Source organism: Aedes albopictus, chromosome 2 (genome assembly GCF_035046485.1).
Source record: "Aedes albopictus strain Foshan chromosome 2, AalbF5, whole genome shotgun sequence".
NCBI lineage: Eukaryota > Metazoa > Arthropoda > Insecta > Diptera > Culicidae > Aedes > Aedes albopictus.
The window spans coordinates 463948098-463963554 of NC_085137.1; the positions used below are offsets into that span (position 1 = coordinate 463948098).

Consider the following 15457-nt stretch of genomic DNA (forward strand, 5'->3'; position numbering starts at 1 on the left):
AAAAAGTAAGAAATTTCGAGCGATACGTCGTATTAGCTTTGCGACTAGCAGATTAATTCTGCACAATTGGTGTTCCAAAAAGTTGTCGTTTCGAGAATTGACTTACTAATACACTTCCGGGACCGCAATTTTTTAACGCTAAGCTGGGGACAGATGTGCCGGATGATGTAGGGTACATCAGAACTGAAAAATTTGGGAAAAGGTTTTTGGTGTGGCAAGCCGATTGTTCATGTGGCTTAAAGAGTTCTTCGTATTTTACAACGGGAACAATCAACGGTGAAAATAACAGAAAGGAATGCATCAAAAAACGACTTCTACCCATCTACCGAAAACATACGGATCCTCTTTTGTTTTAGGCGGATCTGGCATCCGCTTATTACGCTTCTTCTACACTAGAGATGCTCAAGACGGAAAAAAGTCGGTTTTGTCGAAAAATGGCAAAATCCACAAAACTTCTCTGAACAGCGTCATGTGGAAAAATATCGGAAGAATCCTCGAAAGCGTTCTTAGATGAATCCTATAGAAGAATTCCTACAATCTTTGGATGATTTTCTGGAGGAGACCTAAGAGCCCATACAGCCGAGCCTGTGAACGTGGTTTGAATCCCGGTCGATTCAGGTTCTTTTGTAATGGAAATTTCCTCGGCTTCCTAGGGCATATAGAGTATCTTCAGAGTATTTAAAAAAAGGAAGAGTCAAAGAAAGGAGGCTACGAGAAATTAACAAGACTTGTTCTTTTTTTTTCACACCGTCAAGAAGTTCAACGAGGGCAATGTCAATATTAAAAAAACGCATTATGGTTTTCATTGCGATTAAAGCTTTATTCCTCTAAAACACTTAAAGCTCAATACACCAATAGTATAGCACACTGACAAACGTTCATCATTCCATACATTCCGATAGTAAATTTAAAGCGATTACTTGATTTAAAACCACTTAAAACATTCCGAAGGGGTCCCACACTTTCAGTAATTACTGAACGCCGCAGAAGGTGGAATGCGCAGAGGGAACCCCCATCATGGGAAGGTTCTAGAACCCTGATATGTACACATCTAAAAGCATCAAATGCTAAGACTATTCTACTGCGGTTCACCTAAATCACATCTCAATTATTACTCGTCGATTAGGTATATTGCAATGCTTAAGTCTTCATGTCGCCGCTTCCCGTTCCACCGGCGCTCGCTTCCAGTCCTTGGCCGGTGGAAGAAGTTCCGGAAAGCATTGTGGCGCTGCTGCTCGACTGCGACTGTTGCGGTGAGGACAGCAACGCCGTCAGCGTAGCATGCGAGGAACTCAATGAAGAGACCCGTGGCCTCGGTTGAATAGAACTAGGAACTGCTGCTGATGCTGCCACTGATGTGGACGTTGCTGCGGGTGGTGGTTTGACCACACTCGAGTCGGCACTGTCTTTGATGAGCTTCTGAACCTTGGCGTAGATGAGTTCCGGTAGCTTGAAGCCTTGTAGATCTGAGAGTTTCATGTACGGGTTGTTGGCGTATTCCGAGTTGCGTTCGGCCAGTTTTCTGACTTCGTCGAGGACCAGTAGGAAGAAGCGGCCATTCCTGTTGAGTGGGGAGATTTGCTTCTGCTGAAGGAGCCAATCGCGGTCTTGGTTATCCGGACAGTAGCGTAGAATTTCCGGATGTTTGTTGGCTAGTCGTTCGCGGAAGTCTGGAACTCCTAGGGCTCGACCGGCTTTGAAATCTAGTATGAATTGTGTCTCGGGACTGATGGTAGTTGTGTAAACGGTGGGGTTTAGAACGGAAGGTCTAATCTGATATGGTAATGAGCCTTGGACGTTTCCCAGTGATTGAAGAATCGAATAGTGGTTTTGGGAGTAGAGGGATCCTTGCAAGAAGTACTGTCGTTTGAAGCTGTCTTGTTGGTTCGGCTCCGGAAGCTTTCGTTTCAAGGCTTGCTGGAGAAGACTGGTTGTTCCAGATGGCACCACATTATCGGTACTCGAGTCGGAATCACTCAGTTCCATCCCAGGGGTGTTAGCCCTCGAAAGGGAATTCTCCGCCGGGGAAGCAATCTGTCCAACGTATTGACTTTTGCTGTTCTCCAGCAAAGAACAATATATCGTTTTCAAAGTTTCTTCCGATATTGCACTCTCCCCCAGGTTCTCCTTGATGTTCTTGATGGCTGGTATGAAGAACAACGAACTGAACTTCTTAACTACCACCTCAATCTCCTTATCGAACAGATACTGAATATTCGCTCTCAACAACTCGAGTGACTTCAATGCCGCATCCCCTGCCGACTGAGAAATGTGCGACCTTCCAGAATATCGCATCTTCATCACCTCTAGCATGGCCTCACCACTCAACTTGGGACGTTGCATCTTAGAACCTCCAGTCCCAGACCCATCCATTTCGCTAGCGATCACGTTTTGTGGCGCCAATTCAGAAGAACTTGTTGCTGCCGATGCCGACGCAGTAAGACCGACGCTGTTGCTATTGCTCGCCGCCGTCGTGCTGCTGCTGCTGCCACTGTTGTTGGAGTTGGTGGAGGAACGCCACACTCGTTGGATAACCATGGTTGGGCGCGGGAGGACTCAGCGGTGGATGATTGGATATTACTTCCGGTGGGATGAGGAACTTGAGCACGTGATTGGGCTGTAATTTAAAAATAAGGTGAGATTACGCCTAAATTTACACAATAATAAAAACAAATTACGATGGAGATGTGAAAATTGCCTAGAGTTAGACTATGTGAGTGACATCTACATTGTTTGGGTCATGGTATGTTCATTTGTAGATGGTCTGGAACCAGACGCTAAAATTCAGACGCTAGAGCGATGCCAAAATTTCTGCATGTACACGGAGAAATATTTTAATCCATCGAATAAAAGTTAAAAATATGGGTAAACAGCGTTGGGTTGTTTTCCCTTCCCATTCCTCGCCCCACAGGAATGTTATTGAAAACAAAGAGAAAAATACCGACGCAACCGCTGCTCTTCCGTGGAAGAAGTCAATATTGTTTATTTTTGACGTCACAATTTGAGTTGCATAAGATCATCGGTAGAATCTCAATTTGACTCAACTCAAATTTGAGTATATCTTTTAAACTCACACTAGGTAGTTTTCCTTGACCTCCTGCAAAAAATATACACAAGAGTAGGTAAATTCAACCCAATGGTGAGTTTTTTCTACCTAATTTTGCCAAAAACGGCATTTACGCAAAATTGGCTTATTGGGCCAAAGTACACCCTGTAGTGACCGACATCGGCCGGAATCCTTCCCTGAATCGGAAGCGGATAAAACGAGAGATCCGGATCCCCCAACTCAACCTTTCCCCGCCACTATCTTCTACACACTCCCCGTTCGCGCTCCTCCTTCCTCACACTCCCTGCTGTCAATCCTCCACCAATGTATCTAACTTCCTAGGTCAGCTTGATGCATTACTATGCTGATATTAGTAAGCATGGCATTGGACCCTACATCCCACCTATTCTTTAAAACAAGTATCCAAATAACATCATTTTCCTGAAAGCTTGTTATTTGTGTCTAACGAATTGGTTATCACTGACATGCATACACGAAATGTGGAAATATCGATTTTATTATACAATCTTGTCTATCTTTACAAAGTATTCCACAATGGTTCTAAAATACACTACATGCTAAGCACATACATACACTTGCTTATTTCAAATAACCAGAACTAACAGTTCTACCTCTACATACTTATTTTGTGCAGGCATTTTCATTTCAATTTGAAAGACTGATCTCTACTGAGTGAAACTTTTACAATTGTTTATACCATTCTCTTTCCCTTGTTTCTTTTTTTTTCAATTCCATAGCGGCCAACCAAGTGAGGCAGCTTGTGAACACATTGAAAGCATTGTATATTCAAAACTGTTATTTTTTTTTTTTTTTTTTTGCGTCTCCATACCTATACCTCAATTCAGAAATGATACTACTTTTCTGAAACAAGAAGAAAGTATAAAAAAACAACTTTGCATGTAGTACTGCATACTTCCAAGACACTATCTGATACATTCTTTGTTGTTATGTTTTAATTGAGTTCACATAATGTGTTTTTTTTTCAATCTGTGATTATTTTTTATAGATTTTAAGAAACATTTCACACGCACATTTTCAAGATGCATAAGTAAAATGTCATCCGAGCGTGGCATATTGTTCAGTATAGTATCTTGCAATGCTTACAAATTCCCATCAAATTTCAGCACCATTAGGTTTGTATAAAACATCGTAAGTCAAAACGTGAACTATTAACTGTTGAATTTTGTAATTCATACCAATACTCACACTTTTCTCTCAATCATTTCCCTCATGTGGGAAAGATACATACTTCGACTAGCTCACTAGCAGATTACTAATTATTCCTTACATTCTCTTACATCATTAACCAATCATTCCTTCGTTACCCTATAGCCAAGATTCAAGCCGATACTTTGCCATTGGTCATTGAATTAATCATTATTTGCTTCACTGATTGTCAGACCGACGTAAAATCGACTCAACAGTTGATATCACATGGATTATCAAATAGATTTTTTTCCTATTATTCTTTACATCAGTTATCGACACAACTTCATTGATTTCCACATCGACACCTCCTAGTGATCCATATCCAGCCATTCCAATCCATATAACTTCATCGATTCTGAAATCGGTATTTCCTCATCGATTCTCAAATCGACATTCCCTCATTGCCTCCGAGATTGCCTCACAGATTCCTACGATATAGCCTTATCAATTCTCATATCGAATAGCTCAAACCGATTAATCGATTCATAATCGAATTTAAAATACATACATATCCTACTAGATTTTATGACCAATATCTCTTTATTGCTACATTTAAAAATAAATATCCATTTATCGATTCTCCAATCAATATCTTTTTCTTGTTCTTTCCATTGGTTATCAAACCGTTTCGTTCATCAATTCTCAAATCGATTTCATACTATGCTCGATCCGATTCACAAATCGGTATCCTCTCATCGATTCTCCAATCGATATCGCTTTATCGATTCCAAATCAATAACACGTACAGATTCTCTTCATCAATTCTCAAATCGATATTCTTTTATGGATCCTCAAATCGATATCACTACGTCGATTCTCATATCGATTTCACTTCATCGATTCTCAAATCGATTTCACTTCATCGATTCTTAAATCGATTTCACTTCATCGATTCTCAAATCGATTTCACTTCATCGATTCTCAAATCGATTTCACTTCATCGATTCTTAAATCGATTTCACTTCATCGATTCTCAAATCGATTTCACTTCATCGATTCTCAAATCGATTTCACTTCATCGATTCTCAAATCGATTTAACTTCATCGATTCTCAAATCGATTTCACTTCATCGATTCTCAAATCAATTTCACTTCATCGATTCTCAAATCGATTTCACTTCATCGATTCTCAAATCGATTTCACTTCATCGATTCTCAAATCGATTTCACTTCATCGATTCTCAAATCGATTTCACTTCATCGATTCTCAAATCGATTTCACTTCATCGATTTCGCTTCATCGATTCTCAAATCGATTTCACTTGATCTGTTCTCAAATCGATTTCCCCTTATCGATTCTCAAATCGCGTTCACTTAATCGATTCTCAAATCGATTTCACTTCATCGATTCTCAAATCGATTTCCTTTCATCGATTCTCAAATCGATTTCTCCTCATCGATTCTCAAATCGATTTCCTTTCATCGATTCTCAAATCGATTTCCTTCCATCGATTCTCAAATCGATTTCCCTACATCGATTCTCAAATCCATTTCACTTTATCGATTCTCAAATCGAATTCACTTCATCGATTCTCAAATCGATTTCACTTCATCGATTCTCAAATCGATTTCACTACATCGATTCTCAAATCGATTTTACTTCATCGATTCTCAAATCGATTTCCCTTCATCGATTCTCAAATCGATTTCACTTCATCGATTCTCAAATCGATTTCACTTCATCGATTCTCAAATCGATTTCACTACATCGATTCTGAAATCGATTTTACTTCATCGATTCTCAATTCGATTTCCCTTCATCGATTCTCAAATCAATTTCCTTTCATCGATTCTCAAATCGATTTCCTTTCATCGATTCTCAAATCGATTTCCCTTCATCGATTCTCGAATCGATAACAATTCATCATTTTTTAAATCGATATTACACCATCGGGTACGATCTTTCGATGCACATTCAGTGATACCACATTATTTATTACCCTTATTACTAAATTACTGCCAAACAAACTTATTGTTGTCACGGATTCTGTCCTAGTCACCAGAGTAAGATGCATTCCTAACAACATGTTCACATTTCATAATTTTAATAAAAAATCGATAACTGCAATAACAGACAGGCACTTATATAGACGTTAGAGTAACGTCAGTTGATGGATAATGCAGCTTTTGCATTTGTCGCCCTGCAACAAAAATGCATGTGAAAACATCGCATCTCTGTTGACATTTATTTTGACGGACAACAGTACAATACATTCAAAGTTGTTGTAGTTAAGACGGACTTACAGGTAATTAGCATTGCAGTGAAAGTATTTGCATGGAGCCCACCATGCACAACCTATGTTCATTTTTCAAGTTGATGATATTTTTTGGTCTTTTTTTTTACTACGTGACTCCTGCTCTAAAGCACTTGAGAACATCTGTCAATGAATAAAGAATAACGGAATGGCATCACTTCTTCCTCCTTCTCTGGTCACCCAATCAAGAAAGCATGGACAGAACACAAACACGCTCACCCTTCGCCGAAGCCGCAAAAACAAAACAACGCAAAACAAATCGCCATATCATAACGGAAAACAGCCCTTCCGAATAGTCATCATTTGCAAACAACTGATTGGCCTTATCAAAAAAGAAACCAGGCACCGATGCTCCTCACATCATTCAACAGCCCGCCACATCCACCGTTGTTCTCACTTTTTTCAATCAATGACGATTGACTACCTTTATTCTATCGCAGCCATCTCAACAGTCTCATCTCCATCCTTAGCCGCTCCATCTTACCTTCTTCTCAACACAAGCTAACACAAGCAACACTTCGGATTCGGACCAATTCACACAGATTCAGATCCGATTTTACACTTTTCCCGTTTTCCTCTTTCTCCTCGTCGCCAGATGTAGTGACCGACATCGGCCGGAATCCTTCCCTGAATCGGAAGCGGATAAAACGAGAGATCCGGATCCCCCAACTCAACCTTTCCCCGCCACTATCTTCTACACACTCCCCGTTCGCGCTCCTCCTTCCTCACACTCCCTGCTGTCAATCCTCCACCAATGTATCTAACTTCCTAGGTCAGCTTGATGCATTACTATGCTGATATTAGTAAGCATGGCATTGGACCCTACACACCCGGTGGGTCGAGAGACGAACCAGCCAAGGGCTGAAAGTCTCTCAAATAAAGCTAAATCAATCAACCGGTGGGTCGATGCAGCTCGCTTTGCTTTTTGTTTTTTTTTTTTGGTAGAGAGAAAGGGAAACAATCAAATATTGGGTATACTAGGGTAAAAGCTCCCTTAGTGGAGGTAGTACCAATAGTGGTGGTAGTGGCAATTTAGCACTATTTCGACAAAAAAGCTTGTAAATGACATTTTTAATAGATGCATCATACCTAATTAATAACATTGATTAAGTTTTGTGTTCAGGATTTGCCGAAAAAACTATTTTAAACAATTATTTTCCTTATTTGTTTTGCTCCTTTGCACCTATAGTGGTGGTAGCATAGACTAATTTCAAGACCTCGATGTACCAAAGAAAACGATCAAATTTTGTGTGTCCAGTCCGGTACCCAATAATATTCATAACCGTGTATTTTTTTTCCGTGTAAATTGCCTTTTGTGTAAATTATATTTAGCGTGTTACACTGATCTGACAGCTCTGAGAGTGAGGGACTAAACATAAATTACGTAAAGTGGGTACCCGAGGATTGTTCACAATCTGCGAACTTGACTGCGGAAAAAATCGCAACCATGACGCCGTTGGTGGTAGTGTTCCTATAGTGGTGGGTCCCATAAGAATTCAATGGGTTGCGCCACTATAGGAACCAATATTAAATTTTACCTCCATAATAGGAACCGTGTACCTATAGTTGGTGCAAGTGATTTATTAGCAAAAAGTGAAATAAACAATGGTTTTTACATTTTTTTCTAACAAATTTAAGTGAAATGCTACTGATTAACGTTTTCAGACTTTTTATTTTGTGGTTTTATCAATTTTATTCAATTATTTTACTATAAGGAGCTACTAATAGCACCACTATTGGTACATTTACCCTATAGTAAGTATAAACGATATACCTACTGTTGAGTAATAATAAACCCAAAAAATAGTTACTTTTAGCTCTCCGTGCGAAATAAAACTACTGGCAGCACTGGTAAGACGTTAGGTAGGCGAACCGAACGGAAAAACGAATCAAAACAGAAATAAAAAAAACAATTCCATGTTTTGTTCAGTTTCCTTTCGTACTCGACGCGGTTCAGCTCGTGAATTAAACATAAGATTTTTTATTCGATGGCGTAAAATCGTCAGTGATTAAGTGCAATATTTTTACCTGACAACAGCTCCCAACAAACCAGGAGCATCATCATGACCGATTCGGATGACAGCGCTTCCCGGTTTTCGGACCTATACAAGAACAAATCCCGCGGCCGGGAACAGCACCAATCGGAACGTCGACGCACTCTTCTCGAAGAACAAAAACGTCTTCGCCAGACGGAAGTGGACAGTTCCCGACCGGGCTTGCTGGAACTGATCGAAGCGGAGGGCACAGATTCGGAATGCTCGTCGGATTATCCGACACAGCGGTACCGGCGCAAAGTTTGGTTCAGCAAACTGTACCGCGATAAGGTGCAACTCTCCGAGTGGATGTACGAAAAGCCGGATGATCTGGACAGTTGGTTCCTAGTGCCGTGCCCGGTTGGAATCCGATGTCTGCTGGTGCTGAGGAAAGGCTATGCCGTTGCCTACGGAAAAACCGGCCGATCGATAACACGGTTCGCCACCCGGCTGGGCAAGAGGCACTGCGTGACGGTTCTGGACTGTTTCCTGACCAAGAAGAGAATTTTTTACGCATTGGATATGCTAGTCTATAAGGAAATGGATCTGGTGCAGTGCGAGTGCGAGTTTCGGTTCCAATGGCTGCGATCCAAAGTGGAGGAGGAAAATATGCAGGAGCGGTTTTGTACGGGTACAACACCGGAGAACCGGTGGCAGCTGGAACTGCTACCTGTGTTCGATTTCAAGACAAGGGACCAGGTTGAGGAGGGCTTATCTAGGTAAATATTAAATTGGTAGTGGTAAATTCGAGATAACATGGGCTTAAAAATCACCAAGTTTTTGGGGGGGGGATGTATTCAAGGGCGCTAACAGAGTTCGCGCCTTTTATTCAATAAATATTTAACATAAATCTACCTCTCGATGCTTTCAGGTACCCCATGTTCAACGACACCGGTTTGGATGGATTTTTGTTTTACCACAAAGAGTCGAACTACATCTACGGTCGAACGCCGCTGGTGACGTGGCTGTTTCCTTTCATGGTTCCTGATGTGCTCGGGAGCGAATGGGGCCACGTTATGCATCATAAGTACCTACAGCAGAAGCCCAACGGTTACCAAGAGCAGGGGTACCGGGCCTACATGGACGAGTTTGACGCGAAGCTGCAGAATAAACAATCTCAAAGAACTAGTGGACGAGTTAGTCACATGGAGGAAGGCGAAGATGAGGTAAGGCAGGGAGGGGATGTGGCTTCTTGGGAGAAGATGGATGCGGTGCCTGTCGGAGGAGACGATGGTTATGCGGACGAAGACTGGCAGCGGAAGGAGCTGGACGAGATAAGGCGGCTCGAAATGGAGGGGTAGAACACCAGGTGTGTGACGATTTGCTAGCGATTATTGACTAATAATTTTATTGATTATAACTAATGTTATAGCTTATAAGCTTTCCTGACAAAGAGCAAAAAAGAACTCCATGATATATTTTATATATTTTAAAATTGCAATATCTATCAAATTAAACTAAATATCTAGTTTAGATAAAGTGCTTATATAGACAAAAAAATATTTTAATTTAATGATTAATGCATGACTATTAAGTATAAAGCCTTCAGTACACGCTTTGCCAAGTGTGCAAACTTTTCCGCATGCATCAACCAACATCGAAGCAAACGCTTGATATTTCCGATGTTTTGTCAATGTTGCGACCGCTGTTGGCCTACTGGGTTATGCGTGCGGAAAAAATTGCACACTTGGCGAAGCGTGTACTGAAGGCTTAAGATCAAGCTGAGGGATTCTCGGTTAGTCCTAGAACTTTTTCTAATCAAAATTTCTTTGTCTTTATTGGGTAAAGAGCAATGTTACTTGACACATGCAAAATGGTCAGCAGAGTCTCAACTTATAATGAGGGGGAGGGGTCAGAAATTACCAAAATGTATTCTATATACTTTATCAATAGTCCCTAACAACTGGGAATTAGTTATTAACTGTAGAAATGAGAAGCAGATCATGTACCAGTGCGCAGTAGTGGCAGCACATCCAGGGTGGCCACAGACTCAGGAAATTCGGGAAAAAGTCGGGAATTGAAATCCATCGGGAAATATGCTGGAATAAGTCGGAAATTTTGTTTATGATCGGGAATTTTCAAAATGATGTGTACCGCCTCCAGAATGTAAACTCAAACCTAGATTTAGCACTTGACTTACTTTAAATCCAGATTCTTACATAGTTTCAGAAGTTTCACGCATCTCAATCTCAAAAAACAAATGATGCAGATGAGCATTGGACTCAGAATTACAAATGATTTTTTGTTTGATAGATATTATCCGGGTGACATGTTTTGATTGTCCGGATGCTTGAATCAACGATTAGACCTTAAATTTAGGCAAAACATATTTTAAATCACAATTTTTAAAATAAAGTTTTGAATTACTAATAAACCTAATCTACAACACGTGAAAAAACTATCGCAAAAAATAGTTGTGGTGGTAGCCAAATTTTGATTAATTTCATCAAAATTGCCATTAATACTTTCTCCAACATTTGTTGAGATAATATAATAACAAAATAATACTTCTTCAACATTTTCTTAGAAAATTTTTAGCCTGTTACTTGGTACAAACTTCCTAAATGGAGGAGAACGTGCCTCTGAAGCAGACCTACCGATACATGGTTAATCATAGCTTAATACAATAATGACGTTAACCAGAAATCATCAAAATCATGCACAAAAAAAACTATTATTTTAACTAGAAGAGTAGGAAATTCTTTCAATGATTTTCTACAGAATATTTCACAAAGCAATTTGTCGATAAATACAGTGAATATACCTAATCGAGGAATCACGTAGATTGCAGAGTTTCGACTGTCTACTGCCAGGAAAAACTTAGCAAATTTATTTTAGCTCAAACCCCTGAAATTCTGGTGGTACATAATCAGAGAATTCTTGTCGATGGGATTTTGTATGTTGAAGAACTTTGAAAAGGATTTTCTGATTGAGATCATGGAGAAATTATTGACAAAACTTTAGAGATTCTATCCAGATTTTTTCTGTAGTAGTTCCTTGTGATAGTTATTTTTTTTTTTTTGCCGAAATATCTGGCTGAGCTTTGGGACAAGTTTCAATAGGCTTCTTTAGCGGTGTTGAGATAATTCCATATTCTGAATCTGTATGCGAAATTGAGCCGAAATCCAAATTTTCATGAATTTTGGTGCCCGGGAACCTGTTTAAAAACCAATTTGAAGTTTGTATGGGAGCGAATTGTCGAATCACCTCTCGTTGCATTTTGTACTAGGTGGAGCTGTCAAACAGTAACCCAGCTGTCAAAAGGTGATTTCAAAAAATCTCTTTGAAATTGATTTTAGGTATCAAAATAAAGTTCAAAAAATCTGAAAAAAATCATAGTGGCTCAGAAAAAGGTGCTCTTTCGTATAAAATCAAAAAATCGATACATTTTTCTTAATTTAAAAACCCAATTATTGTTTTCATTGAAAGTTTAAAATTATTACTTAATTTGCTAGTGTAGGACTTTCTGAAATTATCACTTCGCAGGGGTATTTAACGGTATTTCTAGAAATTTCAGATTGAATTCATAAAAAAGCTCCCTGCAATCACCAAAGTCATCATGCTAACAATTTTGTATAGGTAGGGGCATTTTATTTTATTTTATTTTAATAATTACTAAAAACACTGAAAATTCAGTCGTTGCGGAAGAATTTCGAGTGGATTTTATATAGAATGATGAATTGATGACAAAATACTGGGAGGAACTAGTGGATATAAATAAATAACCAGTATTCATGACATTGAAACGGAAGCAAAATGGCAAGTTGATAACCAGAAGACATGATTCTCTAGATATTTTTTTATGAAATCTTTAAATGTATGGCCTGCCTATTGAAGGAATTCCTGGTGTTACCAATGGAAAACATGAAAAGCTTCTTGCACGAATTCCTTAGGATAGACATACGAAAATTGTAGAACAATTTTTAACAATAATTCCAAATGAAAATCTAAAGAATTGCGTTATGTGCTTCTTGGAGTTCTTCGGGGTTTGCTGACGAAACATTGTCCTGAAATCTTGAATGTCAAAAGAAAGAAGAAACATCTTATACTGAAATAATTTTAAGCCCATTTCTTGTAGCCCACAATTTTTAAGTACCGTCGTTGGGGGTGAGAATGGGTCAAAAAAGGATACTCATAGATTGTTTGTTAAATAACAAATGCAATTGAAGTCGGAATAACTTTTTATTTGGTATGTATACTCTCCTATGTAGTAATGATAGTTTAGCAAGAAAGTATCACGTTATATGAATTGCTTACTAAACTACAAATGATTGAAAATTGACCCAATCTCACCCCTTAGAGGGGGTGAGAATGGGTCAAAGTATTCGAAATCACCTATCTAAGAATTTAAATTAATTTTATTGATCATATATAGTAAACCTACTTAAAACACAATGTTATCATGACGAATAAAAGCTTAGGTAATTTTAAAAGATGATTAATCCACCTAAAAGGGCAACAGAAAAAATGGTTGAAATTTGATAAAATAACGTTTGTATACTGTACAGTCCTGCAAAATATCAGTCTCAGTGCCTGTTTTTCAGCCGAAAATGAATGACTGAGGCGGTCGTTTTCAGTTCCTCGATGTGAGAACTGACAGAGTCCGAGAGCTCCATTCGTGAGTGACCCAACAAGATCAATTCCCAATCATCCACACACTACTCATGGTGAAAGGTCATTCGTCTCAAGCGGTGGCTTGTGAGAGTGAGTGCCCACGGGTGAAAACACTCAACTACAGAAAATTGAATGGAAATTTAGCCCTGTCAGCTCTCGCTCTCGCAGGGCCCATATAGCCGAGGCGGTAAACGCACGGGTATTCAGCATGACCATGCTGAGGGTGACGGGTTCGATTCCCGGTCGGTCCAGGATCTTTTCGTAAAGAAAATTTCCTTGACTTCCTTGGGCATAGAGTATCTTCGTGCCTGCCACACGATATACACATGCAAAATGGTCATTGGCAGAGGAAGCTCTCAGTTAATAACTGTGGTAGTGCTCATAAAACACTAAGCTGAGAAGCAGGCATTGTCCCAGTGAGGACGTTACGCCAAGAAGAGGAGAGAGGAGAGGAGGAGCTCTCGCTTTCAGCACGCTGCGTGCGAGTGTGAGTACCTATTTCATTTCGCTCCCGTGTTGCTGATCGGAAAACAACAATGACATAAAAAGCAAAACGGGGAAAATGAAAACAGCAAAATATCGCTATCAAAAAGGCCTGTCGAAAAATTGCAGCACTGATACTGTATCACCATTGTTAGCCATCATAATCATCCTCATTAAGAGTTTCAACCTCCATGAGAGGAGGGGAGATTACAATGAGGGAGGGGCGAAGAAAGAATGAAAGATTGATTGTAAAAAAAAACATGCTAGTTTTTGTATACTGCTTAAGAAATGTTTAACCAAACCCTCCGTTATAAACTCTTATGTACATGATCATTGGCTTCTATATTGCTAAAACACATCACTCCATCTCAAGATAGAGGGTCGCTCGAATATTATGTTAAGTCTATTTTGTGAGCTTACGATATTGCAGTACACTAAAGATTAGCTGATGATTAGAGGAGCTGTCCAAACGCATGGGTGTATTGTTTTAAATGATTTTAGGCACTAAACGTATTAACACACTCGTTTGACGCTTCTAGACATATTTTTGGAAGAAAGCGTGCTTTAGTGAAAATACGGTAAACATGGCACCACTCTAACGTCAAATGGGGACTGGATAACAAGATGAATTTTTAGTTAAGCTTATGTGCACTCGATAACTTGCTTTACCCAATCTCACCCCCATTCTTAACCGTTATGTGGCCGGCAAACTTTTTGCTTTTTTCTACACCGTGTATTTTAAATGGGTGCTGGGTACCCGGGTACCCTGCCGGCCACATAAGGGTTAATATTGAGACATGGGGTCGAAAATATTAAGTTTTTAAATAAAAAGAGCAATGACAGCCCGCTTTTTTCATTAGATCAACCAGGTAATACCTACAGCTAACCACTTATAAGAAAATTTATTTTTATTTACTAGTAGTTTCATCATATAAGTTTAGCCACAAATTTAACAAAAAACGATTATTGGAAAACATCTTATTCTGCATCATGACGTGTAAAAACATCTCCCCTATGAAATAATATAAAGTTTTCAATATAAATAAGCGATAGTTATTGAGCTATTTCAAATTTTATGTTTCTCCGTTTTGACCCAATCTCACTCCCCAGACCCATTGTCACCCCCATCGACGGTACATCTGTTTTTTTTTTGCGTTACCCTAGGTCAATCCAATGGTCTGAATGCTACTCAAAATCGGTACTAGATCCCATTTCAAACCCCAGATTCATTTTCCTATCCTAGATAAATTCGACTAAAATTGGATAAATTACTTTTTTTAATGTATACTCAACGCAACAGTTTCCATAAAAATATGTGTTTCCAAGTGAATTCGTTATAAAGAGGATTAGAAATTAAGCCCAGAATATCGAATTTTTCTTGAAATATCTAAAAAGAGCCTTACAAATTTCGTCAGAAATGCCAAAGTTTTTTTTAGGTTTTGAGATTTTTTCTATAAATTCAGCTAGAAATTGTTTATGAAAGGCAATCCCAAGGTATTTTCATAATTTGAGAAAAATTCCGCTAAGGAATTCATCGCTAATGCTCTCATTGCAAAACTAATATCTTCTTTTTCTTTTTTTTAAATTTCAAATTCCCACTAAACAGGAATTTCCACAGGAATTTATCTGAGTTCTGCTTTTTTTATCTGCATGTATCTTCTGAAGCCAGTTTCTTGCAAGAGTTTTGATATAAATCACCAGCGAGTCCTTGTATGTAAAACTCTTTATATATACGAAATATAAAACTATGTGCAATCTAAATTGGATCTCGGATAATTTTGAATCTGGTGGTTTGT

General features: G+C 39.0%; 2 protein-coding genes across 2 annotated transcripts; one reads left to right on the forward strand and one right to left on the reverse strand.

Annotated features, from left to right (window-relative positions):
• Positions 1-812: 812 nt before the first annotated feature.
• LOC134287421 (deoxynucleotidyltransferase terminal-interacting protein 1-like) lies at positions 813-2722 on the reverse strand. Its single transcript, XM_062849215.1, has 2 exons — positions 2679-2722; positions 813-2617 (listed from the first exon to the last, which is right to left on the reverse strand). Exon 2 carries the CDS (start codon positions 2536-2538, stop codon positions 1141-1143), a length of 1398 nt encoding a protein of 465 aa, XP_062705199.1. The 5' UTR covers positions 2539-2617; positions 2679-2722; the 3' UTR covers positions 813-1140.
• Positions 2723-8468: 5746 nt separating this feature from the next.
• Positions 8469-9935, forward strand: LOC134287422 (snurportin-1-like). Its single transcript, XM_062849216.1, has 2 exons — positions 8469-9283; positions 9436-9935. The coding sequence occupies exons 1-2, from the start codon at positions 8595-8597 to the stop codon at positions 9863-9865; spliced, it is 1119 nt and encodes a 372-aa protein (XP_062705200.1). The 5' UTR covers positions 8469-8594; the 3' UTR covers positions 9866-9935.
• Positions 9936-15457: the final 5522 nt, after the last annotated feature.